Raw genomic sequence first — 25,385 nt, forward strand, 5'->3', positions numbered from 1 at the left:
AAAAACACCCAGTCAAATCATACCCTTGGTTGCAGAGCTTCAACATCAAGCTGATCAAGTGAAGCTTCAGCTAAGCCTCGAGAAAAGCTATGTAATGCGTGTCAACTTCCTGAAGAAGAGGAGCATAGACGAATCTGCACCTCTCCACACAAAAAAAGTAAAAAAAATACCTGACATCACATAAGTGACGATCTCTCGTTCGGAGACCACATTAGCCAGATCAAAGCAAAAGCAGCTGGTTTTCTAAAATCCTTCGCAAATCTCAGAAGGCTTGTAATGACAGAGCAACAATGTACGGCTGTCCTGTCTGACACCCGTTGCTTACAGAGAAACACAGAAACCAACTGGAAACAATTCAGAAGAAAGCCTGCAAAATAATTCTTGGGCCAAATTAAAAAAACTATGAACAAAGCTTGAGCCACGTCAAGCTCCCAACCCTGAATGAAAGGAGGCATGAAATGCTGATGAAGTGTGGAGCTGACATCCTGAAGTCCTCAACACACCGAGATATCCTGACTCCGTTTACTTCGGAGTCCCATGCACACAAAACAAGGTTGCCAACTCTGAAAGAGGGAAAAAAAACTGTTAGAATGCCCGCCTACACACTCGACGACAAAATTTTTAAACTCCTTCGTGCCCTACTACGTCAGGTGTTACAATAATTGTGTCCTGAAGTCGAGGTGATGGCTCATCATTTGTGATTTTTCAGAGTTCTGTCTTTTTGTGCGTTTCTTTTTTTTTGTGCTTTTGTTTGACGATATCCATGTTATTGCAGTGTGATAAAGGGAACGAATAAAGATTATTACTATTAATTAGCGGAGTGGACTATAGTTCGGGATTCCCCAATTATAATGTCACTAAGAACTTTTAAATAAACATAAATCTCATTTTAGTCTATTTTAGAGTTAGATGGTTTCCTCTTTTTATCCTTCTTTTCCTCTCTTTTTTTTGGTCATTTTGGCAATTGCTTTCTAATATATGGTAGTTATGTTCAAATATCTCATTACAGATGTTAGCCAGCCCTTGAAAAGTAGGTAAAAAGCTTACTAAGGTAGAATTAGGAAGTAGATTATTATTTAGAATACTACTAACTACTACTAATAACTCACTGCAGCATCAAGCGCCTGAGGCCAACACAGCTGCGCATGGTCCTCCTATATCCCAATCTATCCAACGTTTCCCTCTTCACACCCTCCCAGGAAGTTCCCATTGCCCTTAAATATTCTATTTAATATTTGCCACTAAAAAGCTCAGTTTCCCCTACTCTGCCAAAGCGGCTTGTGACGTTGCTAAACAGATACTTATGAATGAATTGGTGAGAATTTTGGGAATTTGAGAATTTTTCAGAGTAGGTGACATTTTGGGTTAGAAATGTGGCTTAAATTGAGTATGTTTTACTAAATCAGTTTGTCAAGAGTTTGTCAAATCAATATTAGCTTGATTTTTAAACTAAAAATACAAATTGTACCAAAAAATATGATGGGGGGTTAATAAAATAATATAAGATGTTGTAATTTGAAAAAATAATCGTTAAAATTGCCCAATATTCCCCATGACATTCTACAAATCATTTTAAGAAAAAGAATCGCCTTAATAAATGTCCTATTTGAATATTTTAAATTGGAGTAAAAAGCTGTAATAGGAATGTACTACAGGTACATTCAGTCTTCAAAAATAGCCAAAATAAAGGCCAAAAATTTTGAAAAATATGGAATCGCATTCTTTCTCTGGCGTAGAAACTGTTTATGATGCAATACTGATGTCACACCACTTCTGATATACCGTATATTGCTACACTAGCCTCATATGTACTGCAGACAATTTCGGCCTTCCCATTTGACATAGTCTTTCGCAACAGGGATCTTCTATAAAAATCCACTTCCAGTAATAACATGGATAAGTTCAAAATCATTACGGCTAGACTGGTGGGTACAAAAAGGTATATCAGCACATGTTATAGTCAGGCGTTCAAATCCCACACATGACAAAATTGTATGTCAGGTTGGCAGAGTGGTTACGTCGCCAGGCACGAAGCAACCTCGCCAGGCATGAAACCCCCACAAGACAACACTTCAGAATTTGAGCTGAATAAAATCACCAAATATTCAGCAAAAATCAAGCTTTAAATATTTTCAGTTATATAGCATATTTGAGTTCGATAAGAAGAAAAATAACTTTAATAAATATAATGCTTAGATACTTGAAATATGCGTAACAAGTTGTATAAGACCCATAAAAAATGAAACAAAAAAAGCTATATTAAAAAAAAAAAAAAAAAAATCGGCAAAAAAATTCGACAAAGACGGAACTGCAAATACTTTTTACATAAAAACAATACGTGGGGAGATTTACCTTCGTATTGCAATACCAGCCACAGTCTACATTTAAAAAATAGCTAGATAAAGAACTAAAAAACAAACAATAACATAATAACAAACTCACCTAAAAATTAATAAATTGATATAAATCTGAACCAGGAGCTAAAAAGGAATATTGAAAGATTAAAACAGATAAATACACTTATTGATCAGCAATATTTTTTTAAATTTGTCAGATACTTACTCAGTTTTCAGATACCCTTCAGGCAAATCTTCCACCTTAGCGAAAAACCGTGTGCTTGTTTCATATTTTCTAACAAATTTTTCAATTCCCTGATCAACAAAAACCTTCAAGTGACTCCAAAGTATATCCATCCAGTCACTGGCAACATCCAACATTGATTTTAAATGTCCACAAAACGGGGCAAGAGACGCTCGCTCATATGGCGATATCTTTGTCTGTTCACAAAACAACCAAGCTATCTTCTTCCATAGACTACGCCTTGGATTCCCCTCGACAGGTTTACGTTCCACAGAGTGCTCAAAGTGTCCCTCGGCATCAAAGTTAGGGTCATGAAATGGGTACCATCCAGCTAAGCGCACTGCTAACTGGGGAAAACCTAAAAAGAATTATTACCGATTTAAATTTAGCAGCTACGACTATAGGAACCGACAAAAAAAGGCTCGTCTGTGAAAATAAAAACGCCATCTAGAATATCCAAATAAAACCCAAGGACTTAATTTGAGAGTATCCCTGTACAAGTTCATGGATGTTAAATTTCTACAATCCTACTATTTTAATGTCTCAACGTGTGACGACAAGTATTCAGCTTTATCTATCTATCGAAGTCCATTTTTGAAATTTGCTAAGCATTTTTGGGGGGATTTAAAATTGAAAAATATGTTGAAAGCATGAAAACAGGACAAATGGAAAAATGTTAATATTTTTAAAGCCAGTTTAGATAATTTTACAAGAAATAAGCCTAAGTAAATGGATAGAGTAGAAACTAATGTGTCCAATGATAAAGGATGTTATCTTTTCGGCCTAGATCGTAGCTGTAGGCTTGTCGAATACTGACGTTTTTCACAGGAAACATAAACCTTAATATACTTCCTCTTTAACTTTTGCTTTACATTGGACCGAAGATGAAATAAATTCATTTTGGCCAAAATGGCACAACATGTAAATTTATTCATCATAGTTTACCTATTCTATCTATTCTAAAGTGGCAGGTTTATAATCAATATAATCAAGCTAGAATAATAGAGAACATTTTATCCAAAAGGATTGAGACATTTCTAGAGAAGACAGGTTTTTTCTTTAAGGACCAATTTGGTTTCAGACAGAAACATTCTACAGAGCATGCAATTCAATTTCTGACAACGCTGGTTTATAATGGCCTTTGTAACACCTTAAAGTTATAGCTGTATTTTTAGATATTTTAAAGGCATTCGATTCTGACGACTATTAAATCCTATTGTGTAAATTAGATAATTTAGGCATAAGAGGAAGAGTTCTGAATCTGTTGAGGTCTTATCTAAGTGATAGGAAATTATATTTGAATGATGAAGATCAACCTACACAAGAATATGATGGTTAGTCTGGAGTCCCACAGGGATCTCCCCTTGGTCCACTACTATTTGCTATATATAAATTAATGATCAATGTGGAGTTTTATCTAATATTGTTGATTCGGTAAATTGTGGAGACTTAAATAAGATCCCTGTAAAAGTATTAGTTTTATTTGCTGATGACCCTAATCTGACGGTATGTGCGAGAACAGAAGAAGAGTTGATCCATGCAGTGAAGTATGATATAAGTTTGATTGAGAAGAGGACTAGGTTGAATAAGTTGCAAATAAACTTTAAGAAGCCTAAATTCGTTATTTACCCGTTTTAAAATGTATTACCCTTGGGAAGACAAGTAGAGATGTGGAAATTCAATAATTAATAGAGTGCATTCGACTAAATATTTAGGCATTATTTTGGATGAGACGCTTAGTTTTTCTGATCATATAGATTGTATAACATCTAAAATTGCCAGTAATGTTGGAATTATTAGGAAGTTAAAGCATATTTGTCCAAAATTTGTCCTTAGACTTTTGTAATTTCCCCTTGTCCATTTTAACTTTTATATTGTTGTTCAGCATGATCTTTAACTTTTCAATCGCATTTGAAAAACCTTAGAGCCTTGCAGAATTCTGCCATTAGAATTTTAGCAAATTTTGGAGCTACAGATTCAATGATATCAGCAATATCTTAAAAGGTAGCAATGTATGATTTGCTACCAAATCACCAATAAAATAAAAGGATGTGTATTTGTTACCAAGTTACCGTCTCTGATACCAAGTTACCAATCAAGCCGTACTTGTTATAGCACACGTTTTTTCTTCTACATGTTTGGCAGCTGTTGTATATACGGAACTAATTATCATTCATCCCCAAAAATTCATAACAAATAATGAATGCACGAAAGAAATTCCATCCTCACTTTCATTAAATGGTTTGTTTAACTCAGCGTTCAATTCCGGATTCGCTTTCGTTTGCTTTATACGCCTTGCACGCTAAATTGCTGCCAATTTCAAAAAGTTGTCAAAAAATGTCAAAAAATTTAAACTCTACGTTATAATGGGTTTTTTAGAATCTTTTTAGGACATCTTTTTAGAATTTAAGAAATTAGCGTTCCTTTTCTTCTATTTTCAAACTATTACTTGCGGTAACTACTTTTCCGGCTGCAAAACACCCGCAAGCAATCAAAGAGGCTCCGTATGGAGGGGGAAACACAAGCGTGACAATCACTGAAATATTGGCCTGTCGAGATCGTGTTGTCAGTGCAATGAATACAACCAGCTAAATTACTAAAATTGGTTAAAAAGATGAGTAAAATAGACAAAATGATAAAAATAGTGACAATAGATGATAATAATGACAGAATACCGACTATTATCTTGATAGTGCTCAGTGATTACAAAGCTTTAGTCAGACAGAAATAACAGATGATTCCATGAAAATTTAAGCATAAAGTAGCAAGAAAATGGGAAACAGACTAGCGTTTTTCTCTCTTAATTTTTCGTAAATGAAAAAGCAGTGTGGTCTAGGAAATTATTTACGAAAGTTTCAAAGCTGCCCTAAGAGCCTTAAGCAAAGCATTAATACTGCTAACATTATAAAAGCTAAAAAATTGAGAAAGAGTAAAGAATAAACAAGTAAAATAAAAGATAAAGTAAAAAGGTAAAAAAAAGCTTAAAACTTGCCAGCTGCAATTAATAATTCCTTTGCCTGAGTAAGTCTTCCAGTTCGGATTTTCCTAAAAACAGCCATGTTAAGAGAATCAAAAATTTCAACGTCTTCAGAATGTAAATATCTCCCTTGTCGCAGCGGTGCATCCATATCTAGCTCAGAAACTACATCCGATGTAGATTTCCCTCTGGATTTCTAGAAGAAAAGAAAGAAAATACTTATAAAAGGTCATTTCCATGAGTAAATGAAAAGAACATCTAAAGGATATAAATAACAATTACAATGTTTAAGGTGTTGTTGATTTTTTTTTTTTCTGTTACTTCTACTAAATTTAAAAGGGTTACTATCTTTCTAAAGAGCGAAAAGGGTAATTTCAAAAGCAGTTTGATGACAAAGACAATTATTAAAATGCATTTGAAGTATTTTGCAATAGTTAATTATCTAACTCTTAGCCATCTGTCTACGCTGCATGGAAAATATTCGTCAAATATTTGAAAATATACGAAAAATATGTTAAGCGTAATATTCTTTATTTCTGATTGGTTCTTCCAGTAAACAAGATATATGCGCTAACTCAGTCTAATCTTGTGCTATTCTATATATCGCAGCGATGTGCTACAATCAGTAATTTAATCAGATTCTTTGAGTTATGCTAGTGATTGGGTCAGATCGCTTTGGATGATTGCCAAAGCTACCTGTTAGTGCTGGATAGAAAAAGGGTTGCCACCCCTATTGATTTATCACTATTTATAGCGTTGTCATGCAATTTTTCATATTGTATAACCAAAAAAATGACTAAATCAGCATAAAATCACTATATTATTGAAGAAAATCAGCAAGCCAACCAAAAACAATCACTGAAATCTAGTGATTTTTTTGTTTCACCGGGTGGCAACTCTGGATAGACGTCACTGCCATATATACTTTGATCAGCTGTGGATTAAGATGTCTCGCGTGCTTTAGAACACATATTTTGTGTACTTTTTGCAATAAACGATTTTCCCTAAAAGTTTTTTTATGCATAGGATTAAAAGGTGCAACCCAAGGGAAGGGAAAAGAGCGCTTTTCTACGTGATGAGGAGGTGTTTAGATCATGAAAAGTGCATTTCTACACCATTATTTTTTTCCAAGAGGGACTTTCAAGTCAATCTTAAAGTGAGTAGCCCCCCGTACCCCTCTGCAGTGTTTGTAACCGTTGTTTTTGTATTAAAATAAGACATATTATTTAAGTTTGTAAATTATATAACCAACTATTCTAAAACATCACAAAGTAAGCATTTTATACCAAACCAAGAGCTTAGAGGCTCCCCTTTCACTCACGCTCAGACGCGTGAAGCTTTCCCTATAGAAGCACAGAATTGGGGAAAGCATAAAAATGACATTATGCCCTTTAAGGTATAGACTTTACATCGCAGTTCTCAACTGTACGGATTGTGCATAACACTACTACTACTACTACCAGTAACAACTCACTGTAGCACCAAGCCGCCTGAGGCCAACACAGATGGACACGCTCCCCCTTCATCCCAATATATTCAAAGTCTCCCTCTTTACACGCTTGAAGGAAGTTCGTATTTCCCCTAAATCTTTCTTTACGACATTCTCCCACCCCAATCGGGGGGTTACCTGTTTTTCATCTAGCCAAAGACGGTTGGTTGACAATGAAAATCTTTGGCAATCTGTCATCCTTCATCCGCAGAACGTACCCTAGCCAGCTCAACCTTTCTCTCATTATAGCGCTAGAAACTGGGATTGAACCACACTTTTCGTATAGTCTACTATTTGAGATACGGTCAGTCAGTCGCATACCCAAAACAATCTGTCGGCAATTTCTCTGAAAAACATCTAGCAAACCCTCTTCCGTTTTTTGGAGCGCCCACGCTTCAGAACCATGCTTTATCATTGTCATCACCGTAGCTTCCGATATTATTATCTTGGTTTGCAGACTTATCTTTCTATTATTCCAAACATTTTAACTTTGAAAAAGATCTTGGGCCTGGCCTATTCTACTTTTAACATCTTCACTGCACCCACCGTCTTTACTAGCAATACTACCTAGGTATGTGAAGCAGCCCACTTGATCGATTTTCAAGTTACCCAACATCGCCTGTTTACCTTCACTTATTCCTAGTCCTAACAACTTAGTCTTTTTGACATTAATTTTCAACCTATTCTTGCACCATGAACTCGCAAATCCTTTAGAAGTTCATTCATTTTGCTAGCATTTTCATCTAGGATGCTTTAAATAATCACCATAATCTAAGTCTAAGAGAGTTTTACTTTCCCGTTAGATTCTGTGTTCTCCCATTACCTTTGCTTTGTTCCTCAAGACAAAGTTAATTAAAATGATCAATATAAATGGAGATAGAACAGAACCCTCCATAACTCCTGGTTTACTACGAAACCCGCTACTAACCTTGTTTCCCAACCATAGCAAATTTATTCTCGTATATAGCACATATAGCGTATATAGCACAACGCCACACTCGTACAATAGAAGCGGAATTTTGAAATCGAGAGACATTGGGTTTAAAAGCCTATAGCAATTCTAATTTGTTCGTATCTATTGCCTACAAACACTACGTTTTTGTATTATTTACAAATAGGAAAATTAAGATAGGAAAACTTCAGTTCGAAATTTTAATTTTTTGCAATTTAAAAGAACAATGCCTTAAACCTTATTCTGAATTGTCAATCATGAATTTTACGGAAGAAAGTTGAATATCGTTCAACGCGACAAATAAAAAATGGGATACATCACTGGTACTGTAGCAGTGCGTAATTTTGATTTTGTTTACAATTGTTAAGAATATAAAATTTTAAGAATATAAAAAGAAATATTTAAATATTATTCAAAATTTCTTAAAACCAGCCGAGAAATTCTATTCTCTTTTAAATGGACAATTTCATAAGAAAAGATTGTAATTTGCATAGTTTCTATTTAATTAGCTTTTTCCTTCTCAAGAAAATTTGAAATTTTCCTCAGTAAATCCTCGTAAAAATGTAAGAAACTTGGCTTTCCCACATACAGTAAAGAATACATTTAAAAATAAAATTCATTCATTCAGAACCATCAGGTAGATCACATAAAAAATAAAACTTAAAACGAACAGACACTACTATGACAAAGGAAATCAATCCTAAAACAAACACAAATCACAAGCAAAAATGAATTCAATCTTAAGACGAGAAAAAATTATCACAAACATGTGTTGCTTTGTAGCACCTCTCAATTCCCAACAAGCAAGAGCGTCATTTGCATTTTACTGAAAACTAAATAGATTGCTCAATTTGAGAGCTTTCTTAAGTCGATTCATTTTTCTATATATTAGAAAGGGATAGACTTAAAAGGAAAAAGGCATCAAAAATATAACTATTCCTAAAAAAGTTAATTTAAAGCGACCAGAACAAGTGCTTTTAAATCGAAGAGTTCTTTTCTTAAGACTTTATTAGTAATTGGATTCTTTTTGCTTTGGTTTCGGGGGGAGGATTGGGGGCATGGCCATGCCACTTATGTGTGAGAATTTTACTCGTACAAGCAACAATTTGTTTTCGCCCTGTTTCTTTCCTATACTGCCAGTTTGTTGTAAGGTAAACTGGTTAGGGGGTAAACCTCTTCAATCTGTATTGGAAGTGTGCAACTCTGGCCAGATTGATGAATATATGACACTACATTTCGGAAAGCTGAGCATAATTCTTGCCTGGGGCTAAAAATGATGGTACTTGATGGATTGCTGTTCACAGTGGCACACGATAGAATCAATCAGGTTCTAAAAGGTAGGTCTACTTGGCTTCCCTTTCTGAGGTACGCTTAAAGAGCGATATGATTAGCTTACAAAAAACTTCAGAGACATATGACGGTTGAGGCCATAAGACGAATGAAGACGGTTGAGGCCCTTTCCGCGTGACTCAAAACCTTTTTATTCCTTTTATTGGCTTAAAATTTCACAGAAACACGGCAGAACCCATCAGGTTCTAAAAGGTAGGGCTACTTGGCTTCCCTTTCTGACCTATGCTTAAAGAGCAATATGATTAGCTTATAAAATACGTCACTGACATACACTAAAGAGATGCAAGGACACAATTTATTAGAGATTTATATTAAAGTAGTCTCTCTTTTTCTCTTTGTGCTTACTATAAGAAAACAAAACTGACTATAAATGATGGACTGCTTTTTCTTGAGCCACAGCCCATAGTATGTAGGCTGAATTGAAGTTTTATAGCATATGTCAAAGCGAACTATCTGAAGCTGTCTACCAATTCTTCGTTTTTTTAAACCATGTTTCCAGTTCCAAGTGGAAAACTCCGTTGAAGCAGGCAAGTATAACAGGAGAAGTTTCAAATTGAATTTTGATTGAAGTTTAAAAGTGCCTAAAATAGGCACCAATTGCCTAGCTCTTTTATAATTCTCGTACAAAAATTCCCCCATGAGATGCGCCAATTTGAAAATTTCAAGGAGCTAACAATTTTCCCCTTGACTTGATCTTCACTACACTTGGTTATTTGTACTTAGATCCTTCGGCGGAAGCACCACTCTCAACCAGTGACCATGCAGGAGCTCTATTACGACCAAAGTCAACAATAACACTTGCTAAATCAACCCAGTTCACCTACTGTCCACTTACAGAAGAAGGTATAAGTGGCTACAGATAATGGCTCGACTCAATATGCTGTTTCCGCCTTTTCTAAAAAAAAGCACAAACCCCAAGGCCCAACATCCTCTTTGAAAAAAAATTGCAATTTACCGCACGATTCGTCCCTGAAAAGCGAGTTACAATTAGAGCACAGAATAAACCATGGGTTACTCCGACAATTAAAGCAGCAATGGCAGAGCGAGACATGCTTTATGAGACAAAGCCACACTCTGACGAATATAAACGGAAGAGAAACATAGTAGTTAGACTACTAAAGGAAGCTATGCAGTCTGTATGGACACCAAATTTTTGCTAAGTTGTCACCAAGAAAGTTCCACACAACTGTACGGAAACTAATGTGACAGCAGAAGTCTCAATCCATCCTGAGGAGCCAGCAAAGAGAGAATGTAACCGCAGAAGCAATTAATGCACACTTTTCAAATATTTGCGGTCAATAGCCTCCCCTCAAGACTATGCCACAGACTGGTCCAATCGAAATTATCCCCATTATTACAGTTCCCCAGGTTCAAGAAAAACTCGAAAACCTAGACATTAGGAATGTCTCGTACCCTGGTGAAATTCCTGTAAGGCTGATACATGCATGCTCCCCCTTACTGGCTACACCATTGGCTATGGTGTATAACCAGTGCCTACTGGAATGTATTTTCCTAGATAAGTTCAAAAAGGAATTTATCACACCAATTCCAAAGAAAAGATCACCAACCTCATCATCTGATCTTAGGGCAATTTCAAAGACCCTTCAAAAAATCTTCAGAGATTTTATTTTACAATGGCTACTAGCAGAAGTAGAACACAAAATCGATCCTCTACAGTTCGGTTTTCGTCAAAGACACAGTACAACTCACTATTTCAGATCAAATTACTAGAGCACCTAGAAAATCCCGAGCCCCTTGCTAAAATAATTATTTATGAATTTGTGAAAGGTGCCGATAGGCTTGATCATGAGAATTGGACCTACGTATCATTTGACCTGGAAGTCTTTCTGGTTCTCTTATGTACAATTTAAAGTTTCCCTTATTTTAGTCAAGCGTACTTACAAATCAAAAACGGGGACACATCCAACTTCCAAGACATCACGTGTGGAACTGTCCAAGGACGCGAGTTAGGTCCAATCCTATTTGTTATAGTCATCAACCGACTGATGAGGCAACACAAACAGAGGTATACATTTGCAGATAATCTTTCGCTAAGCCTGCTGCACTTCCTGTCACAAACACCCAATCAGCTCATACCCCTTGTTGCAGGGATTCAACATCAAGCTGATCAAATGAAGCTCCAGACGAGCTTCTAGAAAAGCTGTGTAATGCATGTCAACTCCCTGAAGAAGAAGAAGAGCACAAATGAATCTGCACCTCTCCAAACAAAGAAATCAGTAAAAATACTTGGTATCACATTAAGTGATGATCTCTCGTTTGGAGATCACAGCAAAGGCAGCTGGTTTTCTAAAATCCTTTGCAAATCTAAGAAGGTTTGGAATGACAGAGTAACGCCTTCGTTTGGGCTATAAAACTTATCTAATGCCTATAACGTTATACAGCAAGCCTGTCTGGCACCCTTTGCTTACAAAGAAGCACACAAACGAACTGGAAACAATTCTGAAGAGCCTGTAAAATAATTCTTGGGCCAAATTAAAAAAAATATGAACAAAGCTTGAGCCAACTCAAGCTCGCAACCCTGAATGAAAGCAGGCATGAAATGCTGATGAAGTTTGGAGCTGACATCCTGAAGTCCTCAACACACTGAGATATCCTTTCTCCGTTTACTTCAGAGACCCACGCACACAAAACAAGGTTGGCAACTCTGAAAGAGGAAAAAAAAACTGTTTGAGTGCCCGCCTACACACTCGACAATAAGATATCTAAAATCCTTTGTGCCCTACTACGTCAGATGTTACAACAATAGTGTCCTTAAGTAGAGGTGATGGTTCATCATTTGTGTTTTTCTTGGTGTTGTGTCTTTCTGTGCTTTTCTTTTTTTTGTGCTTAAATTGACGATACCCATGTTATTGAAGTGTGATAAAGGGAACGACTAAAGATTATTGTTATATTATTATTTTTTTTTTTTTGTCGCAGCACACATCGGAAAGATAGATTGTATAATGATGGCACAGAAATGAGGCGAACCCTAACTACATCATAAAAAGAAGCTGAAGGCATAAAACATTACTCATGGCCCCATCCTTCTCATCCCAACGGTTCTACAGAGAGGTAGGCATATTGCATCTTTTAAACCATATTCGTGCCAGTGATTTCAATTTCCTTGATTAAAAAGCCAAAGTGATCCCCTTGCTCGTTCACCAGTAATTCCCTTAGCCCCTCTTATTCCTAGCGTTTTAACAGAGGCAGGGGCATGTTTTACCGTGTTTGAACCAGAATCATGTGAGGATTTTATACCTACAAAAATGAAAGACTAAAGTTAGCCTGTGGCTTCTTTGACAACACCCCCCTCCCCGCTGCCCTCCACCATCCTGTCCTCTACCTGCAGTTTTTGTTTGGTGTCATCGCCAACCTTTCATATAGAGGTTTGGGTGTTGTGCTTGTTTTAAGATAAAATCTTTCAAGGATGCTCAATCAGTACTAGCTGAGGCCCAAACTGTGCCCGTGACTCCTTCAGACTTCCCTTCTCCCTCCCAACTTTTTAGAAAAAACGGTGGATTTTCTTGCACTTTGTTTATAGCGCAGTCATACTAATATTATAGCTCAATTGATTGAGATATATAGTGGACCCTCAGCCCCTTCCAAAATCTTCATTTTCGCCCCTGCAATGCGAGCCTCTATAGAAAAATGGTAAACATGTTGCAACTTCTATGTTTCTGAAACATAAAAGAATTTTTAAAATACATGATTGGAGAACCAAATTGGGACAGCTGCACTTTCAAAAATCACCCTCCAAGTTTTAAAAGGAAAGGTAGATATGTTGCTCCTTTTTTAAATCAGAAACGTGCAATGATTTTCAATCAACATGGCTTGAGTCACAAAGTGAACCCATGGCCCCTCGCCCCCCCCCCCCTTCCCATCTGTTCTTTTTAGCATAAATCAGCCATGTTACGCCATGTTTGGGCGGAATCATACAAACAATTTCGAACTGTGTGATTAGAGGCACATAGTGAGTCCTTGGCCTCTCCGAGACCACCCTCCATCCCCAGCTTTTCAGTCAAGGCTGGCAGTTCGGTTTGAAAATGCGTTGGTTTGAAAGTGACCGTCATCAGCAGATATACTGTAGGACCGTCATAAGCAGTATATCCGCTGATAACGGTCACTGTATATGTGATCAAAATATCCAGAATTTCTGTCATTGTTTTCCCCTGTTTCCCCTGTCTATGGCCAGGAAAAGTTAGGTGAGGAACAAAACTAAAAAATAAACAAATGCATTCATCAGACATTTTTTGTATAATAAACTTACATCACCAAGCCAAACAATGCTTCAACCCCGCTTTCTAGGGCTGTTATGATAGAAAGGTTGAGAAAGGTTAGGGCATTTTTAAGGACTGAAGGATGAAAAAATTGCAAAAGATTTATCCCTATTTAAGCTGTTATTTGTACGTCATGGAAAGGCAGTGTTGTGTTCGAAAATACCTCTGACTCCTATCCACTACAAAATTACATAACGAATAATTTGGAGACATGAGGCAAGAGCAGATGGATTACCAGAGGCATCCACCATATTTGAACCTCACCTACCTTTCGCGATAAAATATTCCCTTTCACTAAAAATCTGGTTGTAGGAGCCTATAGCCAAGGAGAAGTTAATCAAAGAATTTTAGACAGTTGACCTTTGCAGCGCAAGCGTTAGCAAGCTTCGAATATTCATTGTTCGGGGATATCTCCACTATCAACGTGTAAGCATAAACAATAATTATATTCAAATATATACATATATATATATATATATATATATATATATATATATATATATATATATATATATATATATATATATATATATATATATATATCATAATATAATATATGTAATGCTTTAGAGAGATATATTTATTAACCAAAAAAAAATCATCAGTGTTAACAGCCACCCCAAGAAAAACTTGTCCAAGGTGGCAAAAATACACTAAAAAATAATACAGGATTAAATAAATTATAAAACAAGCAATACAGACTAATCGGCACCACAAACCTACAAATAAACAAATTCAACTTTACCCCAAGAATTAAAATCATACTCCAAGAGGCCGTAATAAATAATTCAATTATTTATTTACATTATGCTTGTTTATCCTCAGGGACAAAGTGTTACCCACTTTAACAACCTGATTCATCCTTTAATAGTTTCGAGCACATTTTAGAGTTGGGAAATTCTAGAATAAATAAAATAAAGTAGCCTTAGTTTGTAGAAACTGGGAATTATATATAACGACATGTATTTCTACATTTTGGGGTAATAAAGTATTGGGGCCTGTATAAGGTCCATCCCAAAACTGACAACATTGATTGAAAAATATAGACTAATGTTGGTCTTAAAAATAGAGCGAATTTTTTTAGATCGTCTATAGGTTAATGTTTCATTACATTTTATTAAAGAAGACAACTATGATAATTAATCGATGGCAGGAAAGCAAAATCAATGTGTTGCTCTGGCAACGATTCCTGCTCTGCTACAGCAACTTGCAAGTGCTGCAAGGTTTCTCTAAGACTTTGCATTGCCCTAGCAACGTATATCTGGTTTCTGTTCATTTTAGATTTTGATTCCAGCTAAATTGCGATTTATTCGTTCAGGGATCTTCCTTTATAATAATTACTATGCTTTTAGTTAGATATGTTAGTTTGATGTATTTGATATATTTTAGGCTTGAATTGTTTATTGCTATTTAATATTGATTTCAAGTTTTGAATTCGATCTTTATTTTTCATGGTAAAACAGTGCTTTGTTAATTAAATTGAGAGAGTACATGTACATAATAAAATTTGTAATAAGACTAATAAGCTTCATTAAAGGATAGTTACTGGGGTTGTTAAAAGAAATATAGTATAAGTACTAATGGTGGGATTGGTAACGATAAAAGTAGTCGTACTCACTTAGCAGGGATATTCGTAGTAAAAAAAATGTGGTAAGATGCCTCATACTGAGTCTGTATCCATGATTATTTTTCGGGGAGGTTTAAAAAAAAAAACTTTAAAGAACGTATCAGAAATTTATTGATATTCATTTTTGTTATGTTTTAACGAGTCGGACAAAATTTCGCAGGGTAGGGGGGGGGGCCTCAATTCCCCATATCGCTTTTTCCTTTTCTTAGGATTTTTTTTGGAAGTTGTTTTTTTCATCAATATTTTGAAAAACAGATGTTAAATAGATAAAATTATGCTAAGCAGAAACAAAATTGGTGTATAAAGTAATATCCTGCGTATAGGGAGAGGAGCTTCAATTCTCTTTTCACAAAGCCTCAAGATTCTAACGATTTTTACTGTGATTTCCCATATTTTTCATACAGTTCATTTATTTCTTTCAATTCTTCTCACTCCCCCTCCTTAAAAAATTCCTTGTGTTGCCTGACCAGAAACCTACCTCCAGCTCAACCAAGGTCATTTCCCATCCTTTGCTTCCACAAATCATCAGCTCCGAGTTTTTCTCCGCAAAAAGATTCGATCCTTCTAAAGCCGACAATTCCAACCAGTCAATAACCAATTGAGCTTGACGGACCTGCGTATCAGACTGTACCAGATGATCAATGATTTCCTTTTCAGAGACATAATCCTTCCGAAGTAATAGTTGCTCAACAGTATATTCAGGTGAATCCGTTTGCGGTGCAACAAGGAATCTATCAGTGTATAAACTACAAATCAATCTCCATGTGAACAGCTCATCACTCAGTTCAACTTCAGTCTGAAAAAAGAAAATTTTTATTTAGATTTAGCCCTATACCAACTTAATTCAGCAGTGTCGTAATGCCGAACGCCTTTATTGTTTTTCACCATAGTGGTGTCACGAGAAGGGTTTATCTCTATTTCAAGACGCAGCTTTTAGATGGCGTCACTGTCACGTCTAAAGGTCATATCTGACGTTTTCACAATTCTGGGATAATTACTGAAAACCATTTCCAAGTTGTTCTCGAAGATTCGCAATAGTGTTTTCCAATTTTGAAAAGTTTGCTAAATGCAGCATTATCAATTCAAGATTCTGCCCGTTTTCTGAAACAACGCACCATCTATGTTTTTCCATATCATTGTCTTCAGTCAAGAGACATTTTTCAGGAATTTTGCGTCGAAATTGCTTTAGTTCCTCTATCATCTTCTAAATACAGAAATTATAGATAGCACTTTGTTTCAGTAGTGATTAATTGCCATTTAAACCTGAAGGAAGACTAGAATTTGTTAGAAAAAGTAGAAAAACACTCAGATATTCAAAGAAAGGTTTTAGCTGCCCTGTAAGATGTATTAACTACAATTATTCTGCATATTATGAAGTAAAAATTGTTTCCTTGACATGTATCCTTGTTAAGAGACCCAGTTCTAGGCTTATACCCAGCACAATAGTGAGTATCAGGAGGTTCATGGCGCGATTAAACATTTACTGATCTGTTGATCTTACCTTTTGGAGCGGATTGGAAAACTGTCTCATCATTTTTTGGGAAGTGTGAAATCGTCAAATGCGCACATTTTGGCTAAGAAAAATGGAAAATTCCTTTTTTTCGTCATAATCATTACATTTCACTTACTAGAGGAGTGCTTAATTGTCTAAATCACAGGACAGGAAAGAAGAAAAGTAATACAAGATTATACAGTCGACAATGTAGTTATTTTTTTCCAGGACAGTTTGCCAAAAAATACACTAGGCGCAATAGAAACGATGTGTAAAAAAAATGCAAATATTTTAAGTTATTGTCATAATTGGAGCTGAAACTTTAAAGTGTTTTCAAGATAAATCATGATATATTGATTTAAACAGCTGTAAGTTTTTTGTTGCTTATTTTTTTGGGGGTGGGGGGGGGGGGTTAATATACGTCTTCGCGTATTAATGTACAATTGGGGCTATTGAAAAGGAAACAGTATAAAATTCAGAAAACAACTTTTAAAAAAATCCTAAAATACTTACTTATATAGTTCCTAAAAGTGATTCAGGTTACATAACCCCCAACCCCTCCCTCTTCAAAATGTGCGAATTTATAAACCAAATTGTTTGTTTCACATGCATTTTTCGTTTTTAATTTGGTCAACGTTGATTATATTTAAGGGTATTAAGTTGAAACAAGAGCGAAGCATGAGAAAATGCATGGGAAATAAATCATTTTGGCTACATCTTTGTGGATTGAGTCGAGAGGGGGGGGGGTAAGTTAAACTGAAGCACTTTTAGGAATGATATAAGTAAGTATGTTAGGAATATTTTTAATTGTTTTCAGAATTTTTCTGTTTCCATCTCAATTGTGTCGAAGATGGGCTTCGACATCAGGGCAACGCTGAGAGCAACATGAATGACAACTAATTAGATTGGACAACCCCTAGCCTTCCACATAGCAATAGCTTATTAACGATACACTTTCCAAATCTCCAAAAAATATAAATTTACTTCTTCCTATTTTTTTTGCACACAAAAAGAGATAAAATACAGATACACCAGGCCCAAGGTTCCAGAAGCTTACACTTGTCAGAAGAGCTTATAAGTACCAGAAAACATCCATATAAAATGTTCCAAGGAACACAACATGCAAGGACTTGGAAATAAATAATATAGGAAAAAATAAAAACTAGCTTGCATTTGAGGGGAAATAGCAGAAAACTTTTTTGTTTATTTTAGAGCATAGCATAGTAATGGTTGATGTCAATACGGTTGCAAAAGATTTTACCTAAAACATCCCCACCTCCTCCCCCTTCTCCTCCAGCCCAATTGGTTGACACAAAATTAAGTAACACTGTTGGCTCCTATGCAGTACAAAATGGAATTAAATGAACAACAGGCAGTGTGTAAAATAAAACAACTAAAGTTTTGGGCATATTCATGGCATTCTTTAGCCCAAATTTTCCAATTAACTTGCATTTTAAATTTCTACATAGGAGAAAAAAATATAACACATTAGATTTTTGTTTTGACATGAGACAGTCAAAAAACCTTTTGTCTCCTGCTCAACAGAGTATAGTCTTTTGATAGATGATATAAGCATATGTATGAGAAGTCAATTCAAAAACTTTACCCCCTTTTCTACAACCCGATTAGTTGATATGAATGTTATGGGACAATTTTGTCTCCTTTGCAGAACAAAACAGAGCTGCAATCAGAAATAGATTACGGTTTACCCCAAATCAAGACAACTAATTTAGCCCAAAGTTTTTAGTTAGTTCTTACTTACTTCTTAAGTAAGTTCTAAGTAATTTCTTCTTAAGCTCTGCCTATTTCTACTCACTTCTAAGTTCTACTTACTTCCTTAAGTTCTGCATACTTATGATGCTGTTTCGGTATGTCTTTCAAAACACTTCGCAGTTGCTGAACGTGGGGTTCAAGAGCCCTTTCAAAGTGTTGAAGCTGATTAAATATTATACTACTTTGAAAGTCAGCAGCAATCTCATGGAACACCTTACGAAGGCGGCCAGTATCTAAAAAGAGAGTTAGTCCACATTATAGAGGTTTTTAAATCACTCGAATGTAACGGCAAGGATATGTCGGTAGATTCTAGGGTGAGATAGCATAAATGACCTTATGAATTTCCCATTATGGTATTGCATATCCCTATCTGCCATCTACGCATTCGCATTATTGAGATGAAAAACCATAGATTGATATAACTCAATATTTAAAAGCAAAAATATTATTATAGAAAATCAAATATTCTAGTAAAAGTAACAAAAACTTAGAAGAAAATTTCTTTTTCTTATAGTTACTCAACTTTCAGAAGTTTCGAGACAATATTAATTTCCTTTTTACCATCATTTCCCATATTTCTACATTAAATTTTAGAGAAAATCTTAACTTTATGTATTGGTTGAAATTTAATATAAATATGGGTACTTGTTAATTAAGCGGAATACACCTAAGAATTACCCTCTGTAAGATCTGAGAAAACCGGCTTCATAGTGACAAAGACAATTGGCGGGAGACAAAATGCATTGGACTTATATAATTTGGGCTATATATTTGCATATTAAGGGGGAGGATAAAGCACCTAGCGTGAAGTTAGAAAACAATTCTTGCTTGATAATATGCAGAATAATTTTAACTAACACATTTTGCATGCAGATCCACTATACTTTACCCCCCCGCATGGGCGTAGGGAGGGGGGCAGCTCCCCCCCCCCTAGACCTTCAAATTTACATTAGATATGGCTGAAAAAGCAGATGGTTGGAAAAGCAGTTGATAAAAGGCCCTCTATCACACTCTCGACTGCCCCTCTAGACTATATGCTGCCTACGCCCATGCCCCCCCCCCCCTAATGTGCAAATATGTAGCCCAAATTATATAAGTACAATTCATTCTGTCTCCCTTCACCTGTCTTTGTGGCTATGAAACCGGTTTTCTCAGATCTTACAGAGCGTAATTCTTGACTGTGTTCCGTTTAATTAACAAGTACCTCAATATGAATCCTAAACTGAAATTTCTGGAAAGCGCATTACACTCTTTTTTTTAGTACGATAGTAAGATGGTTTTCTATGCAATTCTATAATAATATAACAAATTATCTCTATAACTTGAAGGTGTCACAAAGTACTGCAACAAACAAGCCCTTTGAAAAAGTAGGTACCAAGTTGCTGATGACCTTATCAGGGCTGTAGAGAAGGATTAAGTACTAAAAAATCTTGAAGAAGTTTTCACTGGAGCAGGATCCTTTTAAGCAATAAAGGGCATCATGTTACAAGGAATTGCTGATTCCTGCAATTCTGCGGTGTAAAACCCGAATATTGCCTTCAATGGCCAAATCTAGTTTAGAACTATTGAAGAAGAATACACAAAATATCCCTAATTCAGAAGTCGTACTATCACAAAAAATGAACATTCTACAAACGAACTTGTGCAGAAGGGAGCAGTCGAGGCCCACAGTGGGTTCCACTCTTGCACTCTTTCTCTAGTTTTTCCAAAATTATATGATAGTTTCCAACAGATTGGCTAAAGAAGAATATTAGGGATAATATCAACGTTAAACGGTTTAGAGGCACTCGTGGCATTATATTAGACGTACTTATAAAATTCTAAAAAAGCCAAATACCTGAATTAATTTGTTTCTAATTTACTTACAAAAACGTCTGGTTCTATAGATTACTCAGGTTTAAAAGAATAATTCTTCATAAATTACGTATTTCACGAATTGTTGTTAAAACTACAGCATTATTTCTTTCCGGATGGTCTCAATCAGTTAAGTATAAGAATAAGCACTCTTAATCCCTTCCAGTTCGCTGTGGTGTACCCCAGGGAGCCCAACTGGGACCAATCCTGTTCTTTTGATTCTCGACTATCTTACTTCTTGCATCAATGCATCTTGCAAGAATCTTGCAACAATCAATGATCTTCTGCAGCTAGAAATTTACGCGAATGCGCCATAGTGAACCCCTACTGGGACCAATCCTGTTCTTTTGAGTCTCGACTATCTTAATTCTTGCATCAATGCATCTGGCAAGAATCTTGCAACAATCAATGATCTTCTGCAGCTAGAAATTTACGCGAATGCGCCATAGTGAACCCCTACTGGGACCAATCCTGTTCTTTTGATTCTCGACTATCTTACTTCTTGCATCAATGCATCTTGCAAGAATCTTGCAACAATCAATGATCTTCTGCAGCTAGAAATTTACGCGAATGCGCCATAGTGAACCCCTACTGGGACCAATCCTGTTCTTTTGATTCTCGACTATCTTACTTCTTGCATCAATGCATCTTGCAAGAATCTTGCAACAATCAATGATCTTCTGCAGCTAGAAATTTACGCGAATGCGCCATAGTGAACCCCTACTGGGACCAATCCTGTTCTTTTGATTCTCGACTATCTTACTTCTTGCATAAATGCATCTTGCAAGAATCTTGCAACAATCAATGATCTTCTGCAGCTAGAAATTTACGCGAATGCGCCATAGTGAACCCCTACTGGGACCAATCCTGTTCTTTTGATTCTCGACTATCTTACTTCTTGCATCAATGCATCTTGCAAGAATCTTGCAACAATCAATGATCTTCTGCAGCTAGAAATTTACGCGAATGCACCATAGTGAACCCCTACTGGGACCAATTCTGTTCTTTTGATTCTCGACTATCTTACTTCTTGCATCAAGGCATCTTGCAAGAATCTTGCAACAATCAATGATCTTCTGCAGCTAGAAATTTACGCGAATGCGCCAAAGGGGCTAAATAGGTGTCACAGAAGACGTAGCAGGTGAAGCTAGGGTCGTTGATTTGAACACAAACCCCCAAAAATCACATACTTTAACAATAAATTTTCCCATGTCTAAAGTTTCATTTCTACAATCAATTCCATATGAAAGTTAAGTTATACAAGCGCAAATTTCAGGAGTAATTATCAGTTCTGCTTTAATCCACTAGCTATGGTTAAAAAACAACATTTTCTGAGCGCAATAGCGCTGTCTAAGTAAAGAGCATACAGGCAAAAAGTATTTTCATTTTTCACCAAGGTACTTCGTATAGAAGGAGTTGTAGAAACTTCAGAAGTAGCTCGTTCAAATGGTAATAAAAAATTTGAGTGGCCTTTTTAAGAGTCAAAAGTGATTGAGGGAAAACCTGCCTTCCTCCCACGCCCATCGATTTACAAAATACAGCCAATCAAGATTTTGAGCTAGCCATTTTATTCAACATAGTTAAAAATTCCAGTAACTATGTCTAACCACCCCACTGCCCTCAGGGTAAGGCCGTAAGCTATGCAAGTCACCCATTGTTTACATTAAAGTATTTGTTATCGAAAAAGGTGGGCATGTTCAATCTTAAGTGTCAAAAAAGACAAAGGGTATTCAAGTGAACTTTTCAGAGGGGAGTCTTGAACAACATCAAAACACACTATATTCACACGGTTTGTCAAAAGATCGTAACTCAGGAATGACTAAGTGCATTAATTTGGAGCTTCCAGAAAATGATAAGAGGGATGATCAATTGACCAAAAAGGCAATATTTCCACGCTACTACTAATACTAATGCTTCAGCTACCAATACTACTGCTGCTTCTGTAGTGAGTACTACCAAGGCTGAGGATATTGAAGTGAAAATTTGAGATAATATTGAGAGGAATATTCAACCAAGTCAAAACATGCTTTGTGCGTGTTGTCATCCATTGTGTTCAAAAATAAGATATCTTCCTACTTGTTCATATGAGTACCCACAACGGTGCAATATGAATGTGAACCGTGCAAAATAAAATTTTCTTTCAGGTCAAGTTTGGCCATGAATTTGAGAACTTACAATGTAGAAAAAACCTATGGATGTGAAGTATGCAAAAAGGAAACTATCTTCCAAACAGCGATTGACAGATCATATAAGAACCCACAGCGGTGAAAATCAATATGAATGTAAAGCATGCAAAAATAAATTTTTGCTTTCAAGTTTAATTTGCAAAGGCATATGAGAGCCTACACTGTTTTTTCCCGGAACTTACTTGACTTGGGTCTCCTGCTGGACGCTGCTCGGCGTCGAGAGTGACGTCTGTCTCCTCCATCCCCTTCGGTCCAGGGCGAGCGTTTGCGCTTCACTCGGTTTGATGTTTGTTATCGCCAAAAACTCAGACAGACTGTCGGACCATCGTTTCTTCGGTTGGCCGCGAGGTCACTTTCAACAGGCTTTCATAGATTCAAAGTCAAAGACTGTCTTTCCGGGTAAGTACAGGGGCATTCGAAACACGTGTCCGAACCATCGTAAGGTACCTTCGGCTGCTTGGGTAGAAAACCGGGACTGCTTAGTGAGCTGAAGCAGGTTCTCGTTACTCCCGAAATCAAACCACCTTAGACCTTTAATCCTTGCCAGGCTCTTCGCCTGGAATACAGCCGAAATACAGAACAAGGCATTTCTTACCAAACCACAAATATCATCCGTTCTCTTTTAATATTAACTAAAAAAAAACAAGTTTTTTAAACTGAAAGTAAGGAGCGACATTAAAACTTAAAACGAACCGAAATTATTCCGTATATGAAAGGGGCTGTCCCCTCCTCAACGCCTCGCTCTTTACGCTAAAGTTTTTTATTGTTTAAAAAAAAAACAAAGTTATGAGACAGAGTCAAACTTTAGCGTAAAGAGCGAGGCGTTGAGGAGGGGACAGCCCCTTTCACATATGAAATAATTTCTGTTCGTTTTAAGTTTTAATGTCACTCCTTACTTTCAGTTAAAAAAAACTTGTTTTTTTAGTTAATTTCTGAACGCTTTTGAACTAATGCAGCTTCGATTTTGGCTCACCGTACATGAATAATTAAAACGGAATTCGCATATTAATTTTCCTTTTTTTGGCTAATTGGCTTTCTCGAAATATTGTTCTGACGTAACTTATGAATTAACTTACGTAACGAATTCCTATATTCGTATGTTTTCACTACGTATATTAGGGAGTTTGCTCCCTAGTCAATACCTCGCTCTTTACTCTAAAGTTTGAATTTCGTTCGAATCTCTAACCCCTGAATCACAAAAGTCGGTTAATTAGAATAGATAGCTCTTTTGAAAGTACTAAAAACATTAGCGCAAAGAGCGAGGTTTTGACTAGGGGGCAAACCCTCTCATATGTAATAATTTCTGTTCGTTTCAAGTTTTAATGTTGCTCCTTACTTTCATTTGAAAAAAACTTTTTCTATTTAATTTCTGATCGTTTTTTAAATAATGCTGGGAAATCCGGCGCCCCCTCTCATAGAAGTGTCCCTTCCTCCAAGGAAACATCCTCCCCCATAACCCCTACTCTGACCCAGACCCCCAACTAGAAAAAATTTCTCCTGAATACACCTGTATACTTCCCAATAACCAATACTATATGTAAACAATGGGCAAAGTTCATAACCTGCAGCCCTTCCCCCGGGAACTGTGGGGGATTAATTCATCTTTAAAGACATATTAATCAGATTTTTGACTATGCTGAACAAAATGGCTATCTCAAAATTTTGATTGGGTGACTTCGGGAATAAAATGAGCGCAGGAGGGGGCCAAGTTGCCCTCCAGTTTTTTGGTCACTTAAAAAGGGCACTAGAACTTTTAATTTCCGTTCGAGTGAGCCCTCTCACGATATTCTAGGACCTCTGGTTCGATAAGATCACCCCTGAAAAAAAAAACAAAAAAAAAAAAAAAAAAAAAAAAAAAAAAAAAAAAAAAAACACCCATCCGTGATCTTTCTTATGGCAAAAAATAAAAATTCCACATTTTTGCAGATAGGAGCTTGACACCTCTATAGTAGGGTTTTCCGATACGCTGAATCTGATGGTGTGATCTTCATTAGAGTTCTATGACTTTTACGGGTTGTTTCCCCCTTTTTCGAAAATAGGGCAAATTTTCTCAGGCGCGTAACTTTTGATGGGTAAGATTAAGCTTGATGGAACTTATATATTTAAAATCAGCATAACAATATTATTCTTTTCATTTATCTATTGATATCAAAATTCTGTTTTTTAGAGTTTCGGTTACTATTGAGCCGGGTCGCTACTTACTTACAGTTCGTTACCACGAACTGTTTGACTAGCACAGGTAATAACTATGTGTCGGCAAGTAGAGCCTGATATTCTTGGGTTTTATAAAACATTTCTAAAAAGGCACAATGACAGCCAGCTGGATATTCTGGTACCTACAAGGTTTCACACAAAGACAAATAGGTAAGAAGAAAGGTTCAGAAATCTACATAAAGTGAGTACACAGTTTGTTTAAATAACCAATTGACTTGAATCAAAAGGGTGTTTTTCATTCCTTTTCATAGAACTGCAACTACATTCACGAAAAAAAAAGGTTGGACAAATATACCGACCCCATCAGGTTATCTCTCTTCTTTTATGGATTAATTAAAGAAAAAAAAAACGGCCATAAACTTATGCATGTAAAAAAGAGCTACTTTAAAGCTAAGACGAGAAGAAACAAAGTCAAATGGTAATTCAAGCGTAAAACGAACACATCGCTATCAATAAATGAGTAAAACCGCCGCCTATGACTTTTAGAGACCAGAACGCCATTTGCACTTTCGTCCTGTCTACGATAAGTTACCGGGAACACCCCCTCTCCTGGAGAAATCGAATCATGATGCGGTCTTCCCTTGCAAGTAGCGCCAAAGACCCGCATATGGTCA

The 25,385-nt window shown here is 36.3% G+C and overlaps 1 protein-coding gene across 1 annotated transcript in view; it reads right to left on the minus strand.

The window, feature by feature from the left end:
* The window catches only part of Nup107 (nuclear pore complex protein Nup107), a 94,004-nt gene that overhangs the window by 33,004 nt on the left and 35,615 nt on the right, over positions 1 to 25,385 (minus strand). The window contains exons 3-6 of the mRNA XM_089088135.1: positions 18,578 to 18,750; positions 15,731 to 16,048; positions 5,573 to 5,753; positions 2,563 to 2,938 (exon numbers count right to left, since the gene is read on the minus strand). Coding sequence (XP_088944261.1) covers positions 2,563 to 2,938; positions 5,573 to 5,753; positions 15,731 to 16,048; positions 18,578 to 18,750 — 1,048 coding nt within the window. The remainder of the gene's footprint in view (positions 1 to 2,562; positions 2,939 to 5,572; positions 5,754 to 15,730; positions 16,049 to 18,577; positions 18,751 to 25,385) is intronic.

The sequence above is a fragment of the Artemia sp. Qi Xiang Cuo genome, chromosome 4 (assembly GCF_049724085.1).
Source record: "Artemia sp. Qi Xiang Cuo chromosome 4, ASM4972408v1, whole genome shotgun sequence".
NCBI classification, from domain to species: Eukaryota; Metazoa; Arthropoda; class Branchiopoda; order Anostraca; family Artemiidae; genus Artemia; species Artemia sp. Qi Xiang Cuo.